This window comes from Pygocentrus nattereri, chromosome 25 (genome assembly GCF_015220715.1).
Source record: "Pygocentrus nattereri isolate fPygNat1 chromosome 25, fPygNat1.pri, whole genome shotgun sequence".
Lineage (NCBI taxonomy): Eukaryota > Metazoa > Chordata > Actinopteri > Characiformes > Serrasalmidae > Pygocentrus > Pygocentrus nattereri.
Window position 1 is genome coordinate 9,353,328 of NC_051235.1, and position 21,998 is coordinate 9,375,325.

Consider the following 21,998-nt stretch of genomic DNA (forward strand, 5'->3'; position numbering starts at 1 on the left):
GACAGCAGACATCACCAATTACCCTAATGTCCCTTCACCCGACCGTTTGACCAATAGCTGAGCTCGACCTTTACTGTTGGGTTTTTTTGTTCTAAACTTTGGCTGAATCTCAAATGGCGCTGTACCCCTCATATAGTCCATGTAAGTCACAAAAGAATGACATTTGTAATCAAATAGAGCACTAAATGTCTGACAGAGACACTTACAGTCTGTGGCTTAATTCCAAATCTTAGGGGCATGTGCGCTATTTGGACGCTGAAGCCAGCACGTCATGGCACAGAGAGGGCACTATATGGCTAGGGAGTAGGGAGTAGGGAGCAATGTGAGGATCAGTGTGTGTGATGTGGTTGAGCTTGTGTGTCTTCGGCAGTGAGAATACTAACCTACATTAGTTAGATTTCTAAAGTTGGGTAGTCTTTTTAACTGGTTTACACATTATATTGGTCTTTATGACTGTATTTCCCCTCACTAGCCAGTAGGATGAGCAGAAAGCTTCGTAAAGCAGTTAACAAGCTAGCTAACACCACAGTAATAAAATACAGATTTCAAGTTTAAGCCTTTCAATAAAGCGTTACTTGAGACATACAAAGATGCCTGTTACGAACTTAAAACTGGCCGTATTTGAACAAGAGCTGACATAAAAATCTCATATAGCACCAACTCGCTAGCTTGATGCTAAAATAACTAACCTAGCTAGGTTAGCTAGCTTAGCTAACTACTATGGTGAACGTCGAAATCATGACGTCTTCAGTGGACGCCGCTCAGATCGGCTTAATTCGTGCTTGTACCGATATTTCGTTCTATTCCTCGCGGACAGTACATGTAGAAACAGTTTGTTGTTAAGCCTTCAGTGATGTTTAAGGTGTATTTATGCCCCATATCCTCATCAGTCTCGCTAAGTTGTGTGAATAGATTTGAAACATTTGTTGCTGAAATAAATAAACGGCATTACACAGCACAGTAATTTGTCTGTGTTATTACTGTTAGACTACTTATCTTGGAAGTTAGTTTCCCTTTAGTCTTTGAAGCTGAGGTCTTATTGTTATGGTACTAATGTGACTTGTCTTTGCAGTCATATTCATATTATACCACCTTTATACCTGAGAATACAGGGGGAACATCTTTACCTAAAGTGGGTTCACTTTTCTCAGGCTCTGGTTAAAGATACTCCCTGTTTTTTCAGCGTAAAGTTGGTATAATATGATAATAAAAGTTACGGAGTGAAATGATCGTGCACAGATATAGATTATCAGCATCACTGTTGTGCTTTAAATCTGCTCCAGCTGGAATATACAAGGGGAAACCACTTTTCATAGGTGCACTGAGATAATCTAGGGGGAACTGAATTTACCGTAACACCTGTTTAAAAACTAAATACATTAGCTAGACATTGCTGGGTAATGAGTGTGCAATGGTTTTCGGTCTGTACCGTACTCTACCACTATTAAAAGGTTTCAATGAAATGACTTTACTAGCGTAAATAATTGGTGTAGGCTATAAACAGGATCCTGAAGAACATGGGATCTAGCTATAGCGAGGAAGTTTACATTTATGGCATTTTGCAGACGCTCTTATCCAGAGCGACTTACAATTTGATCAGTTTTTACACAGGTAGGCCAAGGTAGTATTAGGAGTCTTGCCCAAGGACTCTTATTGGTATAGTGTAGGGTGTTTGCCCAGGTGGGGGATTGAACCCCAGTCTACAGCGTAGAAGGCACAGGTGTTACCCACTACACTAACCAACCACTGGTTTGTGCTTTGGCATAAAAAGAAATGACTACAATAGACAGATTAAAATTCACTTACTTTATTCAAGGGCACAATTAGTATATGAGGAGAACACAAATACCTAAGGTTCAACATGATACATTGGCAGGTACAGGGGTGGGTGACTTGTATTTCACTTGGAAAGCTATTAGCAGTGAAAATCCTGGGTTCTGTTAACTTGACATTAAATTAGTTGGACATTAGCACATGTACTACATCTCCTAGCTACATGTTGATCAGACCTCTTCAGGCACTGAAGAGAGATAGTCTCTTCCCTTTTGTAGCAGTAAACAGGCTAATAAGCCATTAGCCAAGTTGTGTGTTGATTTGATGGGCTCAGCGGTGCTCAGCTTGGCACTGTGTAATTTTAACGTGAGCATAGTTTAATAACTGTGGCTGACAGGCCCCCTCTTACTTCACCAAACCACGAGTCAATGCATGTTTATATTCCTGTTTTTGGGGTATTTAAATTTACACAGTCATTACTGTGTTGATGTTTCAGTGTCACACCTAATCTAACCTAACCCAGCCCTTGAAGGGTGAAAGCATCTCACATCTGTTGTAAGCATATTTGCTTGTAGGATTTTCCAGTTTAAAGACCAAGTAAACCACTTCTGATGATTTTAAAGCTGGGAGTGGTGCTTAATGGAGCTTTGAAGTAACAACAGCTTTGGGGTAGATTTTTCAGGGTTGTTTAGAAATGTAACATATATTTTTAACTGATATTGCTGGGAAGCTGAGTATCTTGCAGCTTGGTAACTGAAGTAGCTTACTCTTCAAAGTATCATTATAATGGAGTTAATATATTACTAAACAATAGAAATTACTATAGTCATACGAGGAGGACAACAAGCTAAAAGCTAAAGTTAGCTATGTAGCTACCTGGCTGTCTAACTTTAACTTCAGTTTAGCTTATTTTGTCTGGCTTAAAGCATTAAAAAAACTTGCCTCTGGTGTTCATTTTGTGGTGACTGTTTTTTTTTTTCACAATTTTATTTGATGACTGAGGTAAGAGTTACAGCAATGCTATTTATTAGCTTATATTAATAGCCTTGGTTGTACTTATTAGCCTATAGCTCAGCGGCTAGGCTAGTAGTCAGGGCTGGTTGATGCCAAAATGGTTGTAACGCATGCTGGGTATTGTAGTGAGAGAACACTGATGAACGAAAACATGAAAACCTGATGTAAAGTTCATGACAGATCTATAAAATACTGTATAACACTACAAATAACATATTAAACTATTTTTAGGCCAGAATGCCCCTTTAACCACAGTAACCAAAATTAAACCTTCTGGCTAAATGCTGCATTTTTATTCATATTAATTTTCATTCATTTTCCTTATGGGAACCACCCAAATGTTTCATCTGTAACTCTAGTGACAGTCAAAATGTCCACATTTTCCCATCATACTGGGGGAAATTTAGTTGCCACAAAGACATGGCCATGCACATATGCATACAAACAAAACAGTAACAAGACATTAAACTAATTGCTACCAGTCAATAATACCTCCTCAACTCTCTTCAGCCTTTCTACCTACTCTTTTCTCAGGTTGCAACCATCTTGCTGTAGACCTAGTGCTTAGGTGTGAGTGTCAGGGTCTGGTCCTGGTCATCTTGTGCACTGGGGAGTTTATTCAAGGACACACCTGGTGAGTTGGAGCTAAATTTACCAGAAAGTGTAACTCCAGACTATTTCAGAACCCCTTTATTATATATTCATTTCAAATAAGTTTTAAACTTAAGCATGTTAACAAGTAAAGACCCTGGGATGTGCCTCCTAAAAAGATGAGGAAGTAATAGGTTTAATACAACTAAAGTCATTTTAAAAAATTTGGGGGCAGTATTTTTCTTTTGCAGCACAGACACTTGGGTGGTGCTGGTGAGGAAAAGGGAGCTTTGAGTGGTTAAAGGGCTAGGTGCATCGTCACAGGCCAAACTTCGCCTCAGGTGCATTTGTTCATGCAGAGCAGCAGTTCCATGCGGATGGCAATGCGGGTGTGCCAGCCCAGAGGTATGATGCGGATGTAGCGGGCCACGATGGGCGGGCGGAGCAGGTTCTGAACTGAGGACGAGCGGTCAGAGTTCCCGTAAAACACCTGTGAAGAGGACAGCATGCATATAAAAGACAGTGTATACAGTAAAAGAAGGGTTATCAGTCCTGATCCTAGAGGGAGTCCAACACTGTTTAATGATTTTCCTGCTCAAACATACCAACTAAACCGCTCACCAGCTGCTGTTGAATCAGGTGTAGTTGAGTGGGGAAATCACCAAACAATACTTGACAAAGGCCGTCTTGGACTGGACCTGGCAACCCTGCACTAAAATGTGGGATGTAGTTTGTTTCAGTCGGTTTACAATTCATAAAGGATAGATTCAGACATTTTGGGACACTTTCAGAAAGTCATTTTGGTAATACAATATAATAATGGCTTCTTGATTCTTGGCCTGTGACCTTTGTGCCCCTAATTTCCTAAAACACTGTCCCATTTTATTTGAATCCACTCTATGAGTTGTACAAATATGTACAAAAACACCAAAAAAGGATACATCATTCATTCATGTGCAAACAAAGTCATTGATCAATTCATCTTACCAAGTAAGAATTGTTCAGGAGCTAGTCATGTAAAATGCCTCCCTCACATTGTTATTACATCAAATGCATTTCTTGATTCCTGACATATTGTCTGTGGATAGTTTAGACAGAGCTTTGGCTTAAATCTTACTTTTAAAACGAATGCTGGGCCAAGCGGTTAATTCAAAGCAATACAAAAACAGTGGCTATGTTTGCATTATAGACATTGTGGCCCCTGATCTCTGTTAACCCTAGTGAAAAAAACATCTGTTAAGTTTCTCTTCAGTGCACCATTTCACAGCAAGCCACTTTGTTTACATCTTAGTATTTTGTAGAAATGAGAAAAATCTGTGGAATTACGCCCCCTTTTTCTGTTTGGTGTTTTCATACACATACATCACAGGTGGGGTGGATACAGTTCACTTCCACTGCAACTTTACAACTTTCAGTTGCAGGTGCCTCAGTTTGCAGAAAACCAGTTCTAACTTCTACCCACCCTGTTGTTGCCAGTCTGGTCTTTGTAGTAGATCCAGTTGAGGTTCTCATTGGTGCGGTACTGAACGCTGTACTTGGTAATCCACTCATCTGCATCGCAGCGCCCTTGGGTCAGGATGCCGGACACCACCCTCGCCTCTTTGAGGTCAATCTGCAGCCACTGGTTGGTGTCCTGGTACTTAGACAACCAGGCACACCTGCAGAGAGAGAGAGAGAGAGAGAGAGAGAGAGAGAGAGAGAGAGAGAGAGAGAGAGAGAGAGAGAGAGAGAGAGAGAGAGAGAGAGAGAGAGAGACATTGTTTTAATTTCTGAGTATACTAGAGACCTTCTGACTTGTAAAGCTGTTGTGAATGTAGTTCAAATTTGGGTGAGTTGTAGTTAATCTGAGATAAATCCTCCTTACAGCACACTTTGATCCCAAAACTGGAGATTCATCCCAGCTGCCTACCAATAATGTGTCATCTAATGATTGTAGCAAGAGTATAAGAACAAGCCAGAGTCAGTTAATTCAGTTGATTAGTTGAATTTCTGAAGGACAAAAAGTCTATCACTGAGTTTAATATTATACTATTAGTGTTTCATTCCATTGAAATATGTTTATAAGTGTTTATAAGTAGAGCTGGGAATCATTTGACATGTTTTAATGCTGTTACCAATACTGATACCTTGACTGCTATACCAATTCCTGAGAGAAATACTTTTTGCGACACTTTCTTCTTAAGTTACAAACCTAAAGTGGGTGTGACTTAAATCAGAAATGAGTGTGAGGTGCTGGGAGTGGGTCTGTTAATTGACCATATCAAATTGAGGATTAATTAAGAAGCACTGAGAGGAATAACATGCTTATGGAATATAATTCAGACATTCAATCATCAGCCTAGATTTTGGAACTTGCATGCTTGTTGGCTAACATATGCTGATAAAACTGACTAGGTGTTGAAGTTCAGCATTGGATGATACTATTCTCTGTAGTAGTGATGTATTGTTGTACTGAAGTAATTTGCTCTTATTCATTTCACAAATACTCAGCCAAAATGCTTTAAATAAGTGAAACTTTTTTTGATCCCACAACCGGGGAAATTCCACCTCTGCATTTAACCCATCTGTGAAGTGAAACACCACATACACACTAGTGAATACACATACACTAAGGGGCAGTGAGCACACTTGCCCGGAGCGGTGGGCAGCCCTATCCACGGCGCCCGGGCAGTTGGGGGTTAGGTGTCTTGCTCAAGGCAATGGACTTTCGGCCCTGGGGATCGAACCGGCAACCTTCCGGTCACAGGGCCAGATCCCTAACCTCCTGCCCCTGCCCCCCCTTTACATCACTGTTAAAGAAACAGTGGTTAAGTAGCAAAAGCTGTGTTGCTAGAAGACACTGGTGTGTTTCTTAAGGGATCCACTCACCCAAATCCCTGGTTGTTGAGTCTGGCCTTGTTGGGGGTCCAGGAGGAGAACCAGCCCGTGTACTGGTCTTCATTAGAGCAGCTGATCTGATCTGGAGTGACCGCTCCAGCCTCAAAGCCCAGAGGCCTGTGATATGGGCATTCTGGGGAAAAATAAAGGTTGGCCATGTATTTCCCAGGTCAGTCTGTGAATTTTGTTTTAAGCCAGCCTTACACCAAATGACTTTTCAAGCAATTTCACTGTTGCAGATAAAATCATGAGAGTTTTGCCGGAGTTGTGGCACACTCCTGCCACTCAGTCTTTTTCTCATCTTGTCATTCCGATAAAATCAACCATGTTTATTATTATCAAAAGTTTTTAGTCTTGGCTCTTGCAAATAGTAACTAGGCTAGATCCCCAGTCTTTGCACATAGTCTGTGACTAAAAACTCTGTGAGTAATGTTACATTGTCTTTAGATGTGAAAGGGTGTCAGACTTTAGTCTTTTCAGTCTTCTAGTGTATGGTTAGCATTAGGTGTCCCAGCTCATTCTCAGAAATGCTTTATTCATGCTGGATTTGACATGGGAATGCTTTTTTCATTGCTGGAACATATTGGACACTAAAGCACAAATTACACAGGCACACCACATATGTCACCAGTCACATAAAATTCTACTACAAGTAACAGGATTGAAGAAACCTACCTAAACACATGGCCTGATAAGCTCATGAGAGGGTAAGATACTAGTCTTCGTATAGCTAAGCTAACATTGTAGAAATAAGATTAAAGATTAAGTGATACTTTTTTGATCCCACAACCGGGGAAATTCCACCTCCGCATTTAACCCATCTGTGAAGTGAAACACCACATACACACTAGTGAACACACACACACACACACAAGGGGCAGTGAGTACACTTGCCCAGAGCGGTGGGCAGCCCTATCCATGGCGTCTTGCTCAAGGATACCTCAGTCATGGACTGTCGGCTCTGGGGATCGAAGCGGCAACCTTTCAGTCACAGGGCCAGCTCCCTAACCTCCAGCCCACGACTGCCCCCCTAATAGTAGCCAAATGTCTAAGAGTTTATGTTAATTTAAAACAGGGGCTACCAGACTTGTCCAATAAAGGCCGGTGTGACTGCTGTTTTGTAGTCAAGCAATCAAGCAGAAGCGCACCTGATTCCACTTGTTTAATCTCGGCCGTCAAACAATTGTTTCATTATATAAGGTGTGGTCCTGCTTGACTGGCATGAAAACTTGTAGCCACACAGGCCCTTTGCAGATAAGATTGACAAGCCCTGATTTAAAGGAATTATTTGCTTATGTGGTTCAGTGCTTTTCAACCATTGATGCCTCAATTTAGTCTAAAATGTGGTTTAATTCATGTCTGTGAAACTGACTGATAAAGTCCATAGTCACCAAGGTTTCTTTCTATAATTGTCTACAATGGCTGCCTGCTGCAGGTAGCTATACAGTGAGCTTTTGTACATTTGTATAGTCATAATGTGTAGTAAACTACATCAACAAGTGCAGAAACTGGTTTGAGAGACGTTTTGAGCAAATATATTCCTTTAATGAGAACTTTCAGAAAAAGTTGGAGTTAGTACACACTCTTCTTTGTTCTATGCAGAACAAAGAAAATGTGAAGTCTAATTGACCCCCCCACCACACAACTTCCCAACACCTGTCCTAAATTTGACCATGAAATATCTGATCACTCTATCAGCACATCACTAGTTAATCAGAATTCAGCCATTCTTATCAAAACACATTAAAATACAGGACAATGCAGTCCAACACTAGGATAACTGTGAAGGGGCAGCACATTTACAAGTAGCTTACTAATCCTCCTGTTTGGAGTGGCCTTGGCTCTCCTCTTTGGCACGTGTCGCTGAAAAGCCACTACTTAGTTTAATTCACAAACCATAAGCCGTAGACCAGTCCAGCTCACAGTAAGCTGTTCTTTTTCCGCACAAGAGCAACAATGGATTACAAACTTCACAATCCAGTGCAAGCCCATTGCGTGCCTGATGGACGTTGAACAGAATCACAGTAATCATTGCGCCAGGGCGGCTTCTCCATGACGAGTTTTGGGTGGCAAAACAAACATCACTAAGCTTCTCTCTCCAGCTCTGTAATTCCAGTACCATCCGCATGTCTGCATCTCCTTCCTAAAAGCTTTGCTCTAATGCTCCATTTTGATGGAGATCAGCGGCTGTTAGGACTTAACTTCGACAGATGGTTTGCCTTCTCAACTTAAGCTCCATCTCCACAACTAGCTCTGTTTGTCTTTTCCAGAAACAGAAAATTCTCGTGGGCTTTTAACGTGGGCACGTGAGAAAAGTGGATGGCCTTGAGTGAAATCTTTGCTGAGGACAAGTTTGGGTGTAAAGAGAAATACCACGCAATATGTGTCACACCTTTTAAATCTGAAAATAAGATATGCGAACGTTTGAACCGGTCATGTTAAATTTGGCAAATAGTTGTGAGGTTTTGATATGACAGTGACGATAAAAGCCTCTCCTATCATCAGGCACATTAACACATTTTTCTGGATTACTCTCAGATACATTAGCATTGACAGGTGGCTGTTTTTTTGACAGCAGGCCTTTTTGCCCGTGCCACACATAAGTGGACCTCTGCTATGCTGACCCATAGCTTCGAGCAGAGGGTCCTCTGATGTCCATTAAAGCTTGCCATGAGCCTCACCACAAACAGCTCAGACAGTAAGTCAGCAATGGGGCTGATTTCATTTGGAGCTGTGACTGTCTTCAACATTGGAACTGACATGAATGGATAAGATTGGGCTCAGTGGCAGAACTACTGAGAGTGTACACAAGGCAGTTGAAGGGGAAGGGGGTTGCACTAATGTCTTAATTAGAGCCCTTAAATCACTACTTACACCCATGACTCATAACCTAATATTATACAGTAGGTCCAAAAGTCTGACCGCTGGTTAAATGCTTCTCTTTGGAATTCCTTTCTAATTGAATACAGACTTTCTTTACAAATGATACCATCAGCAAAGCAATATGAGTGAAAAGTAGAATCTTTGACTGTTTACATGAATTTTATACTTACTTTTTTGTATGCCCCCCTTTTGCTTTAGTGTGTCCTCAAGCTGCCATTGGACCCTGTCTACACCACCGACTGGGTTAGTGAAAACTTATCGCATTGAATGTTGTGAACTGGCTGAAGTGGAATTACATGAGCGCGGGGCTTATAGTTATATATACGTGCCGTTTTTGGAATTGTGCTTCCAGGAGGGATATTCTGAGCTGTGTAATCTGTGCATCATATTCTGTGTCCTACTCCAACTAATGAGATTATGTGTCTACACTTGGTCTCTGCCATTCTCTCTTCATTTTTTTCGTGTTTATTCACCCTTGTTCAGTCGCATTCTCTGTCATTTTGTCTTTGTCCCTCTATCTCATTCCTATTTCTCTCTCATATCTCTTTCGCTCTCTTCCAGTTCTCTCTCTCCCTCCTTTCTCATGCATTGTTCCTCCTTTCTCTTTCCAACTTATTTGTGTCGCTCTCTTATAGATTTCTCTTTCGCTTTAGTTTGTCTCTCTTTCTCTCTTTCCTCTCTCACTTTATTCTCTTTATTTTTCTTTTGCTCCTTCCTCTTTGTGCCTTTTTTAATCTCTCCTTTTTGTAGCTTTCTCTCATTTCTATCTCTCATTACTCTCTCTCACCTCAGTCTCTCTTTCTTCTCTCTCTCTCTCTCTCTCTCTCTCTCTCTCTCAGCAGAAATGGAGCGTGGCTGCCTGATGGCGGTGTAGCAGCGGGTGGCTGCGGTGCCACACACAGTCCAGGTGAAGTCGCTACAGAATGATTAATGACTTTCTAGTCCACTGTCCCGGAGCGCTCTCATTCACTCACACACACCCCACACACTGTTTCTCAAGGCCAACAGCTCAGAACAGTGGCAAAGAACAGATCCACCAACAAAGCCCATCCATCTCTGTTATCTGTGTCAAGGCGAGACATGGGGAGTATTTGAGGCAGTGTCAGCTGAAGATGCTGTTGGGTTTTCAGCTTTACAGACGCCGTCCTAAAGGCTAGGCATGAGCATTTTTGATGAAAGAATGCCATCCAGAGACTGTAAAGGATGTTGAAATCTCTCTCTCACCTGGCATGCACTCCAGTCCACGGCTCCAGCTCGTGCCAGTGGTGATGGAGGTGAACTCGGTGGGTGACTCCCCTCCGTCACAGTCACACTTGCAAGCTTTCGTCCAGCTTTCGTTGTCTTCACCGCCCTGAAGACGAGAGTTGTGCGATCACTAGCTATCATAAATCACATCACTTCACGACTGCCTTATTTCTCTAATAGACTTGCACTAGTGTTGACAGTATCAGAAGGAATAATGAAGTTTTTCTTAACACACCTGCTGAGAATGAACTCCGATTCGAGCTGCAAGCAAAAGAAGAACAAGAAAAATATGATTTCTGAATATTACATCATGAGTAATATTGAGTGATTTTGGGAATGGAAGAGGTTTTATAAACAGCCTGCGAAAGTATCAGTTATATGATATATGACAAGTATTGTTCAAAGATTTTTTTTTATTTCATTAAAATAAATATATATCTTTCTGCCAAAAAATATATGAAAAAAGGTTAGGAGAAATATGTATGGAATATTTCAATATACAGTCATATGCAAAAGTTTGATCACTCCTGTCAAATTGCTTATTTTGTTGAAAATGTAACCAACCCCCCCAATATGTTAAATTCAGTCACTATGCATTAAAATGTACATGAGTGTGTTTACATTTATACTTAAAAAAATCAACAAAATATGTAGATTGACCAGGGGTGCTGAAATTTTTGCATACAATTGTTTGTAATATTGAGGTATACAGGACCAGCCCACAGTCAAAACTAATATAAGGCAATATTACTGTTGACTTTGCAACTATGTCTACAATAAGCCAATGTATTGACATTAAGTTATAACAAAAAGTGTAAACCTCTGAAGTCAAAAAGGCCACCTACCTTCACCAATCAGCAGCAGAGTGAGGAGGAGAGCATGCAGGCTACTGTGCTCCATTTTGCTTCGTGTTTGACTGGTGGACCACCCCAGTGGTGAAGGGACTGGATTACAATAATCCTCCCAGCCCTTATGGCCTTATCTAATACGCTTTATCTCCACAGAGCTCCTCCCTCGGCTGCTGAAGGCCAGCTCATATGGCTGTTCATATCACGGTCCTTCCATCTTCATCAAGAGGAGCCAGGTCACAAACGACCCCCCTGAAGGTCAGCTCAGGCCTGTTACCTCATGTGACCCAGTTAACGGTCCATTGCATGTAATTAAGTCAAGTCAACCTTGCAGTGTTCTCATGGTGCATATCTCATGTAACACTGCTATGGCAGTGTGTCCTCTGCTGTTGGAATTGAACCACCATGAGGTCTGTCATTGGGATGACCCAGTTTTACCTTCATGTGTGGATCTTTTCCCTGAAATTTACAGTATGTTTGAAGTTTCACCTAACATATAGTTGCTATCGTGCAAAAAATTTTTTTTTTAAATTCTTGTACATCTTTTGAAAATTCAAGCTGCCATTTGCACTGTGTTGCTGGAGCCTATCCCAGCGCTCATTGGGTGGAAGGTAGGATACACACTGGACAGGTCGCCAGTCCCTCGCAGGGCATATTTTTGTTATCATGATTTCTTAAATTCATCTCCATGATTAACAATTTGTTCTCTGTTTTTTTTTTTTTTTAAACTAAGTGCACATTTTCTTTAATTTGCGGATGTTTTATTCATGGTCAAGATTTCTTTATTCTCTCATTTTTCTGTTATTCATGCTCATGTTTTCTTTTTAATTGAGCTGTTAGTCTATAACATGGCCTGTATCTACGGTATTTATTTCACTTGTGCATAAATCAAACAAAATGTGCCATAGCTTCCATTCTTTTCAGTGGACTTGCTTTCAGTTTTTCAAAGAAGTTCTACAGGGATATTTTTCTCCACCTCTAAAGTTCAGTATTTGAAGTTGGTTACATTGCCTGCATGTCACCTTCCAAGTAATCCCGAACACATTCAGTGATACTGAGGTCTGGACTGGTCAGAGAACATTCTTCAAAGAAATGTCTTTGTTTTGCAGATGTTCTTTCTGTTTGTCCATTTCCTTTATTCAGTAATGGCTTGACATCCTTTCAGACCCATGACATTGAGTTGTCTTCCCAGAGTGGAAGCACACATATCCACACAAATCTGTGGATTTTTCCAGATCTGATGGTGACAGTTTTGGTGGTCTACCAGGTCTTGCACGGTTGTGTCTGTTTCTTTTAAGGTGCAAGTATGGCAGCTCCTTTTTTTCTTATGGTCTTTGATTTTTCCCTTCCAAGTGAATTATGTTATGTTTCTTTTCTTTTTTCTGTAATTTTCTTAAAGGGATATTTGCCCTTTATTTTTAGAAAAGATCAAAGATTAAAATGATTACTGAAAAACAATATTTAACAGAAGAAAACCTTATATTACATGTGTTTGAAAAGTAAAATATGGTTAAATTGATTGACAATGTGATTAACTCCATGTTAAATCTGCGTGATCACACACATTTCCTAAACCACTCATCCTTCTGGGTCACAGGGAGGAGCTGGAGCCTATCCCAGCTGTCACTGGACGTAAGGCAGGATACACCCTGGACAGGTCACCAGACCATCGCAGGGCAGACAGACAGACACATACATTCACACACGTGGGGGCAGTTTAGCCTGTCCAAATGTCAATGTTTATAAGACTACATGACACCTGAATAATCTTGTCATGATAACTGATAACCCCACATAAATACCTATAAAGGCTTATTTTAGTAGCCATGGACTGTCATAAAGGCTGCTTTTACCAACCTTTATGCTAGATGTAACACTTATGTCAGATAAAATCTATTTTTCGTGACACTGGGTTGTGTCATGATCCTTTTTGGGGGGAAATGACATAGCACCTTATAACACCTGACTTTGTACTTATGTGTATAGGAGGAATAGGTCATAACACACAGTGTGTGATGGTGCAGTGTATGCCCATCACTGAAATTAATAGGAATATTGTATGTACCTACCTTGATGTCCTGTGTAGAAGGGGATGAGGGCAAATGGGAGGTAAAGTGGACCGAGGCTTCTTGTCCCTGTTGGGCGGATCCACCTTCAGGGAAGGAAAGGGGCCTCAGTGTCCTAAAGTGAAAAACCTGCAAAGGAATGAATTAGTTAACTAAGGAATACTTACCGGTAATATGTATATATTAGTCACGACTAGTCAGTAGATGTGTATATATGGGTGTGTATATATGTTTGTGTGTGAATGTAGATTAGAGCCCTGGGACATCGTCCCTTAAAGCAAATTATTAGTTTAGTCGGGGCGGGGCTTCGACAATAAGAACGCTCGATGTTCTTTCAACAGGGGGTTTTCTCAGCTACCTGTGGGAGGAGAGGTTTAATCCCGGTACGAGGCTGTTAGCTGCTTGTAACAGTTTGGGAATAACCTGTAGTGAGGATTAGCCTTGCGGCGAAATCTCAAGTTTTTCTTTTGTTTTGAGTCTAATAAAATAAGTACGTGTGCACTTGGACTTGGAGTCTCGCCTCCTCGTATCCACACCCACGCCCATAGCGCCAATTTGGCCGTGCGTAAATCCCGGTGCCTCTTCTTTTGGAGGTTGCACCGTTACAAATGGTGGCAGCAGTGTAAGAAGTACGGAGCAGCGTGCAAGGCTTGCGGACGCCCAGCGCCTGACGCATCGGGTACCCCTGCAGTTAGACCAGCACAGCGATAGGGTACTGTGGGAAAAAGGGGGTGATGGCGCCCAAGAAGCAGGTGCCGATGACAGAGACGGAGCAACAAAGCGACTTACCTTCTACCTCCGACGGGACGTCCGGCCCGAGGTCTGCGAGCGTCGAGGAACTGTGCAAAATGCTCAGCGGCTTCATGCAAGAGCAGCGACAGAAGGACGAGCTGCAACGTAAAGAGGCCGACAGGCAAGAACAGCGGTGGCGCGCTATGCAGCACCAGTTTGGCTTGCTGCAGCAGCAAGTTAGCACGACGCGGTGGCAGGAAAGGTCGGAACGCGGAGCCGAGGGTGAAGTAGCCGGTGAGAATGTTGCAGCGACGGAGAGAGCGAGCTCAACGCGGATTCTCCGGATGGCGTCAGCGGCCGAGGAAACGGCATATGCGCAACTCGGGCCGCCCGTCACAGCCTGGCCGACACCTAGACTCCCCATGTTAAAAGACTCGGACAATGTTGAGCATTTTTTGACTGTGTTTGAAAGGCTGGCAACGGCCGCTGGATGGCCTGAGCAGCTGTGGGCCATACATTTAGTACCATTGCTGGATGGGAAGGCACGTTCAGCTTATGTTGCCATGGAGCCGAGAGACGCGTTGGACTATGCGTGTGTTAAAAACGCTATCCTTCAGAAATTTGAGATCAGTCCTGAGACATATCGCCTGCGATTTCGTAATGATGTAGTGGGCGAAGATGAATCACCACGAGAACTCTACGTCCGTATCAAAGGTCTCTATGAAAAATGGATGCTGCCGAATACCAAGACCAAAGAACAAATAGGAGAAACCATCATGTTGGAACAGTTTTTGAAAGTTGTCAACCCCGACCTAAGGAGCTGGATACTGGAAAGGGGTCCGTCGTCCGCGGCCGAAGCAGCCAAAATGGCGGAGGCCTACGTCACGGCAAGGCGCGCGGAGGGACCGTTCCAGCTCGGCGGAGGCAACAGCGAAGGCAGGCGTTTCAAAGAGACCGGTGAGTCAAAGTGGGCGGTTCGAAGTGGTTTTAAGCCTAAACTTTCCAAGCCCTTTAGTAGGGGACACCAGAGTTTTAAAACGGCTGAAAGTACTGCTGGGAGCTTAGACAAACCAGGCACATCGCGCGTTTTTAAATGCTTTAACTGTAACGAACCCGGTCACAAAGCTAGTGTGTGTCCTAGGCTCGCTAGAGGCACCAGTCAGCTAGGTATTAGCCCCGCAATTAGCGATAATGTGTCTTTGGTTGAGAAGCCTACAGAAATGACAGTCAATGTTAAGATAGCAGGGAAAAAGCTGAAAGCGTTGGTAGACACGGGAGCCAGCCAGACACTCGTTCTAAACAACTGCTTGCCGGATGACATGTTAAAATTAGCGGGTAGACTGAAAGTAAAGTGCGTGCACGGGGATGAGGTAGTCTATCCTACAGCAGAGGTAAACATGGAAATACAAGGGCAAACTTACCTGCTAACGGTTGGGGTAATGCAGAATTCTCCGTATAAGGTTATACTGGGTCGCGACGTGCCAGTGCTGATAGATTTGCTGACGGACAGGCAGAATGAATCAGAAGTTTTAGTCGCAACCAGACAAAGAGCTAAAAGTGCTGAGGAGGGTAACAGAAGGACCCTGAGTGAGTTGCCATTTAGCGATGTGGTTAAAGCTAAAAAGTCTAAGCGAGAGCGGAGACAAGCTAAGGTGCGCGGCACCAAAATTACGGAGCCTGTAGCGGTAGCAGACCTCGGCTCTGGCCTGACGAACCCTAGCCTTGCGGAGCTGCAGAAGAACGATACAACCTTAGTCATTATTTCTCAAAGCAGTGCAGGGTACACTCGACAGAGGGAGTTTGTTTGTCATCAGAGATCAGATTTTGTATAGGCAGAAAGGGGAGCAGGAGCAGCTAGTAGTGCCGAAAGATCTTAGAGCAGAGGTTTTAAAAATGGGACATTCTGAACAGTGGGCGGGCCATATGGGGAAAGCCAAAACGTTAAGCCGCATTTTGGCGAGGTTTTATTGGCCTGGGCTTCACTTAGATGTCGTAAGTTATTGCCGCTCGTGCCCACAATGTCAGTTAACGGCCCCATCGAATAAATCAGACAGAGCCCCTTTAATTAATCTGCCAATAGTAGATGAACCTTTTACGCGAATAGCGATGGACATTGTAGGCCCCTTGCCCCGTAGCCGTTCGGGTAATAGGTATATCCTCACTTTGTGTGATTACGCAACCCGGTATCCAGAAGCGTTTGCTTTACGTAACGTAAAGACCAGGCAGGTGGTTAACGCTCTTATCCAGCTGATCTCACGGGTAGGAATACCCCGAGAAATTCTAACTGATCAGGGCGCTAACTTCACATCAAAGCAGCTTAAAGATGTTTTTAGCTTGTTGGGCATTAAGGGCTTGAAAACCACTCCGTACCATCCGCAAACTGACGGTCTCGTGGAACGATTTAACAAGACGTTGAAGGTGATGTTGAGGCGTTTTGTGAACGAGACTGGATCTGATTGGGACACGTGGTTGCCGTATGTCCTGTTCGCCTACCGGGAGGTGCCCCAGGCATCAGTTGGATTTTCTCCGTTCCAGTTACTTTACGGGAGGGAAGTACGGGGCCCATTGGATGTCCTGAAAGAGACTTGGGAAGGACAGAGCCCCGGTTTACAACTGAACGTCCTTTCCCATGTGCTCAAGATGAGAGAGAGGCTTGCACAAGCAACACAGATAGCACATGAGAACCTTGAGCAAGCGCAACGTCAGCAGAAGAGCTGGTATGACAAGTCAGCGAGGAAACGGGCACTGACACCAGGTGATAAGGCGCTGGTGTTGCTACCGACGTCTGACACAAGTCTTCTGGCAAAATGGCACGGGCCCTACGAAGTGCTAAGAAGGGTGAATGAGACCACCTATGAACTGTTGCGTCCTGAATGTAAGAAAACCGAGCAGTCTTTTCACATAAACATGTTGCGGCAGTGGCAAGAACGAGATAAAGACACCACGGAACACCTGTGGGTGCAAGCAGTTGGAGAGGAGGAGGAATGTGAGGAGCAGTACTTTCCATCCAATACCACCCAATCAGAGGTTTTACAACTGGGACACCTTACACCAGCGCAAGTGGAGGCGCTCAAGGGCGTAATACCAGCAGGTCTGTTTAGCCGAGAGCCAGGTCGGACTACAATGATTGAGCATTCCATCCGTCTGCTGAAAGACGAGCCGATCAGACAAACGAGTTTCCGAGTGCCAGCTAGGCTGATTCCAGACTTCAAGGTTGAAGTGGAACAAATGCTTTCTGCAGGAATCATAGAGCCATCAACAAGTCAATGGTGTAGTCCTGTGGTGTTGGTTCCAAAAAAGAACGGTGAACTGCGCTTTTGTGTGGATTTTTCAAGGTTGAACGCGGTGTCTGTCTTCGACCCATACCCCATGCCAAGGACCGACGAAATCATCGAGAGGTTGGGAAAAGCTGTATTTTTATCCACTCTTGACTTGTGTAAGGGTTACTGGCAAGTGCCACTCAGCCCGGAGGCAAAGGAATTGACCGCGTTCAGGGCGCCGAATGGTTTATTCCATTTTACGGCCATGCCGTTCGGTCTCCATGGAGCGGCAGCGACATTCCAACGGCTGATGGACAGAGTGCTGCATGAGACGGAACAGTACGCGGCCGCTTATCTGGATGATGTGGTGGTCTTCAGTGAAACCTGGGAGGACCACCTACAGCACATGGAAGAAGTGCTAAAGCGGATTCGCGGGGCTGGCTTGACAGTGAACTCTTCAAAATGTCACTTGGCCAAGGGATCTGTCTCCTACCTGGGATATGTTTTGGGGGGAGGAGTTATCCGGCCGCAAGTGGATAAGGTAGAGGCCATTAGGAATAGTCCGATACCTACTACAAAAAAACGGGTGAGGTCGTTTTTAGGATTGGCTGGTTGGTATCGTCGTTTTATATCTAACTTTTCAAGCCGTGCGGCCCCATTGACTGAATTGACCCGTAATGACAAGCCGCAAAGAGTCAAATGGACTGAGGAGTGCGATAAGGCTTTTAAGGACCTTAAAGACTCTGTGTTCTGACCCGATTTTAGTAAGCCCTGATTTTAGCCAACCCTTTACTGTGCAGACTGATGCGTCGGGAAATGGACTGGGGGCGGTTTTGCTCCAAGGCGAGGAAAAAGACCGTAAACCCATTCTATATATTAGCAGGAAGCTTTTTCCGAGGGAGCGTAACTATTCCACAGTAGAGAAGGAGGCTCTGGCAGTCAAGTGGGCTTTAGACTCTTTGAAGTATTATTTGATGGGTCATGATTTTGTGTTAGAGACTGATCATCGGGCGCGGCAGTGGATGCGGCAGATGCGGAACTCTAATGCCAGGATCACTCGCTGGTATTTGTCCTTGCAACCCTTTCGGTTTCAGGTTCGCTACCGCAAGGGACAGGACAATGTGACAGCGGACTACCTCTCACGTCACGAGGACAGTGACTGACGTAAGGGGGGGGGTGTGTGATGGTGCAGTGTATGCCCATCACTGAAATTAATAGGAATATTGTATGTACCTACCTTGATGTCCTGTGTAGAAGGGGATGAGGGCAAATGGGAGGTAAAGTGGACCGAGGCTTCTTGTCCCTGTTGGGCGGATCCACCTTCAGGGAAGGAAAGGGGCCTCAGTGTCCTAAAGTGAAAAACCTGCAAAGGAATGAATTAGTTAACTAAGGAATACTTACCGGTAATATGTATATATTAGTCACGACTAGTCAGTAGATGTGTATATATGGGTGTGTATATATGTTTGTGTGTGAATGTAGATTAGAGCCCTGGGACATCGTCCCTTAAAGCAAATTATTAGTTTAGTCGGGGCGGGGCTTCGACAATAAGAACGCTCGATGTTCTTTCAACAGGGGGTTTTCTCAGCTACCTGTGGGAGGAGAGGTTTAATCCCGGTACGAGGCTGTTAGCTGCTTGTAACAGTTTGGGAATAACCTGTAGTGAGGATTAGCCTTGCGGCGAAATCTCAAGTTTTTCCTTTGTTTTGAGTCTAATAAAATAAGTACGTGTGCACTTGGACTTGGAGTCTCGCCTCCTCGTATCCACACCCACGCCCATAGCGCCAATTTGGCCGTGCGTAAATCCCGGTGCCTCTTCTTTTGGAGGTTGCACCGTTACACAGTGCTTCACAACTTGCTGCATATGGGCCTGCATAGCTGCAGACTTGTAAAGAATGCCCTGTCCACTGGCCAAAGTGGGCATGCAAGTGTCAGAAGTGGACCTTAGAGCAACAAAAGTTTGCCTGTCTCCATTTTTGTTTTACATCATGTGGATGGCCAGTTGTCTGAACTCTTTACCTGGGGAAGCACTGGCACCAGGATGCACTGCAGGAAGAAGACAAACCGATGAAGACAGTGTCCACAACAATTTTTAGATAGGTGGTACGTGTCAGATTGACACACATAATATGCTGTCTATTGGTATCACTGACACAGCCTTACAGTGGTTCAGGTCTTGTCTTACACACAGACAGCAGTTTATACCAATAGGTCCACACAAGTCCTCCACCTCTCCTGTCCCATGTGGTGTCCCGCAGGGCTCAGTTCTTGGACCCCTACTTTTCTTAATTTACATTTCACCCCTTGGCCAGATCATTCGTAGCCATGGCCTAAACTTTTATTGTTATGCTGATGATATTCAGTTATATCTCAGTAGACTCACACCATCAGATTCCCCTCCCAGTACACTAATTGATTGTATTTCTGATTTAGAGCTCTGGTTGCATAATAACTTTCTCATGCTAAACACTGATAAAACTGAAGTCTTACTGGTTGGCCCTAAACCTCTACTATCAAAGTCATCCCATTTTTTCAGTTAGCATTGATGGCCTGCTCGTTAAGCCTACACCTGTTGTTAGAAATCTTGGTGTTTTACTCGACCCATCACTTAATTTTGATCTTCATACCAAGTTCCTCTCTAAGACTGCATACTTTCATTTACGTAACATTGCTTGTCTTCGACCGTTCCTGACTGATAAAAATGCAAAAACTTTGGTTCATGCCTTCATTATGTCCTGTATTGACTACTGTAACTCCCTTTGTTGGTCTCCCTGTAAAATCGATACAAAAGCTACAGTACATTCAGAACTCTGTGGCATCCAGAACTCTCACCCCTACTCAGCGTTTAGCTCACTTCACCCCCGTTCTCTCTCAGCTACACTGGCTACCGGTCCTGTCCCGTATATAAATTTTACTACTTTAAAACCTTGCTCCCCCTATCTCAGAGAACTGCTGACCTCTTACACTCCCTCTTGCTCTCTCAGGTCTTCTTGTAATAACCTACTTGTTGTCCCACACACCAGACTTTCCACTTTCGGAGGGAGGTCCTTCAGTGCCATGGCCCTGGCATGGACGTGGCATGGACTGTACTAGACCTCTGAAGCTTCCCTGTGGTATCTGGCTCCAAGACATTAGTAGCAGACCCTTTAGGTTGCAATGCAGACCCACTGTGGATCAAAATTGTTGTTCCAGCTTGAACTCTTTGTATGTTCCTCAGACTGTTAATGAACAAAGTGAGCAGTGTGGCAGGTCATGTTACCCTTCTGAAAGTGGCCAATGACATTGAGGAACACCATTGCCATGAGGAGAGCATCAGGCCCACAACAATATTTAGGCAGGTGGCACATGTAAAATTGACTTCTATGTGAACACCCAGCCCCAGGCTTCCAGGCTAAATATTACCCAAAGCATCACACTCCCTCCACTGGCTTGTCTTCTTGCCACATTGCATCCTGGTATAAAGTGTCCTATTTTCTTTTACATCACACAAATGGCTGGGTAGGAAGAAGACAAGCTGATGATGCTCTGGGGAATGTTCTCCTGGAAACTCTGGGTCCAGGCATTCACATGGAAGTCAGTTTGACACGTGCCACCTACTTAACTGTTGTTGTGGGCCAGGTACACCCCTTCATGGCAGTGGTATTCCCAGATGGCACTGGCCTCTTTTAAGCAGATAACACAGAATGCATTGTTCAGGAATGGTTTGAGAAACACAATGAGCTCAAGCTGTTGCCCCGGCCTCCAAATTCCCCAGATCTCATTCCGATTTAGCATCTATGGGATGTGTTGGAACAAGTCTGATTCATGGCAGCTCTGCCTAACAATTTACAGGATGTAAAGGATCACAGATACCACAGGGCACCTTCAGAGGTCTTGTAGAGTCCATTTTTGGCAGGTAGGTGCTGTTCTGGCTGCACACAAACAAGCAGTGTTAACAAGCAGTGACCAAGTCAGTTCTGGGTGGACATCATTTTTATTTGTCATTAATTACAGGGCAATATACATTATAAATGCCGTTTGTGTCAGACATGCCAAGACTCGAAACAAACACAGCCAGGATGCGGTTTCTTCCAGGGGCCCTGGAGAAGGCTGGACCCACAGGTCTACATGGGAAACAGGACAGAGACAGTATGTATAGAGAATCGGAGTGCAGAGGCGATGGCTAAACAGCTCCATGTTGTGTTTAAGTGGAAAATATTTGCTGAAAGCGAAATGAAATGTAAACCAAAACTACAGCCTGAGCCATTTCCTCCTGGTGTCAGCCAGTGAATATCTTAAAGGGGCATTCCAGCCTACAGCATATTTGTTATGTTATGATAGCATTCTATCTTCAGCCTTGTTGTACACTTTTTGTGTTTTTGTCCTCTACAATTCCCAACATGCAATGCAAATACATCACAGAACCACAGGGAGTCCCCCATAAAGAAATGCACTATTAGGTTTCCTAGCAGTAACGTTAGCTACCTGGTTCCTTCTGCTTTAGCCAGCTAGAGAAGGGAAAAAAATTAAAAAGCCCTCACGTATCTGATCCAAAGCCCTTGTAGTTTTTTTAGACATTCCTCCCACCTTCAAGATACATCATAAGAAGGGGGTGGGGGTGGGGGGTGGGGTTCTAGTCTTAAAAAAAGGAAAATCTCACTCTCTGAACTATTGTGGCATAATGGTGGAAGGCAGGTAGACCTGTTTTCAACAGCTGTAGCAATAATTGT

General features: G+C 43.7%; 1 protein-coding gene across 1 annotated transcript; it reads right to left on the reverse strand.

Annotated features, from left to right (window-relative positions):
• Positions 1-1,791: 1,791 nt before the first annotated feature.
• Positions 1,792-11,379, reverse strand: rs1a (retinoschisin 1a). The gene is made up of 6 exons (XM_017694587.2): positions 11,229-11,379; positions 10,619-10,644; positions 10,363-10,489; positions 6,247-6,388; positions 4,841-5,036; positions 1,792-3,868 (listed from the first exon to the last, which is right to left on the reverse strand). Exons 1-6 carry the CDS (start codon positions 11,281-11,283, stop codon positions 3,716-3,718), a joined length of 699 nt encoding a protein of 232 aa, XP_017550076.1. The 5' UTR covers positions 11,284-11,379; the 3' UTR covers positions 1,792-3,715.
• Positions 11,380-21,998: the final 10,619 nt, after the last annotated feature.

What these genes read in the sequence shown, in the direction of transcription:
- rs1a (XM_017694587.2), bottom strand. Translation starts at nt 11,283, where the DNA reads ATGGAGCACAGTAGCCTGCATGCTCTCCTCCTCACTCTGCTGCTGATT. An exon ending in TCTGCTGCTGATTGGTGAAG is followed by an intron (nt 10,645 to 11,228) that starts GTAGGTGGCCTT and finishes TTTTGCTTGCAG; the next exon opens with CTCGAATCGGAGTTCATTCT. An exon ending in TGGACTGGAGTGCATGCCAG is followed by an intron (nt 6,389 to 10,362) that starts GTGAGAGAGAGA and finishes ATTTTTCCCCAG; the next exon opens with AATGCCCATATCACAGGCCT.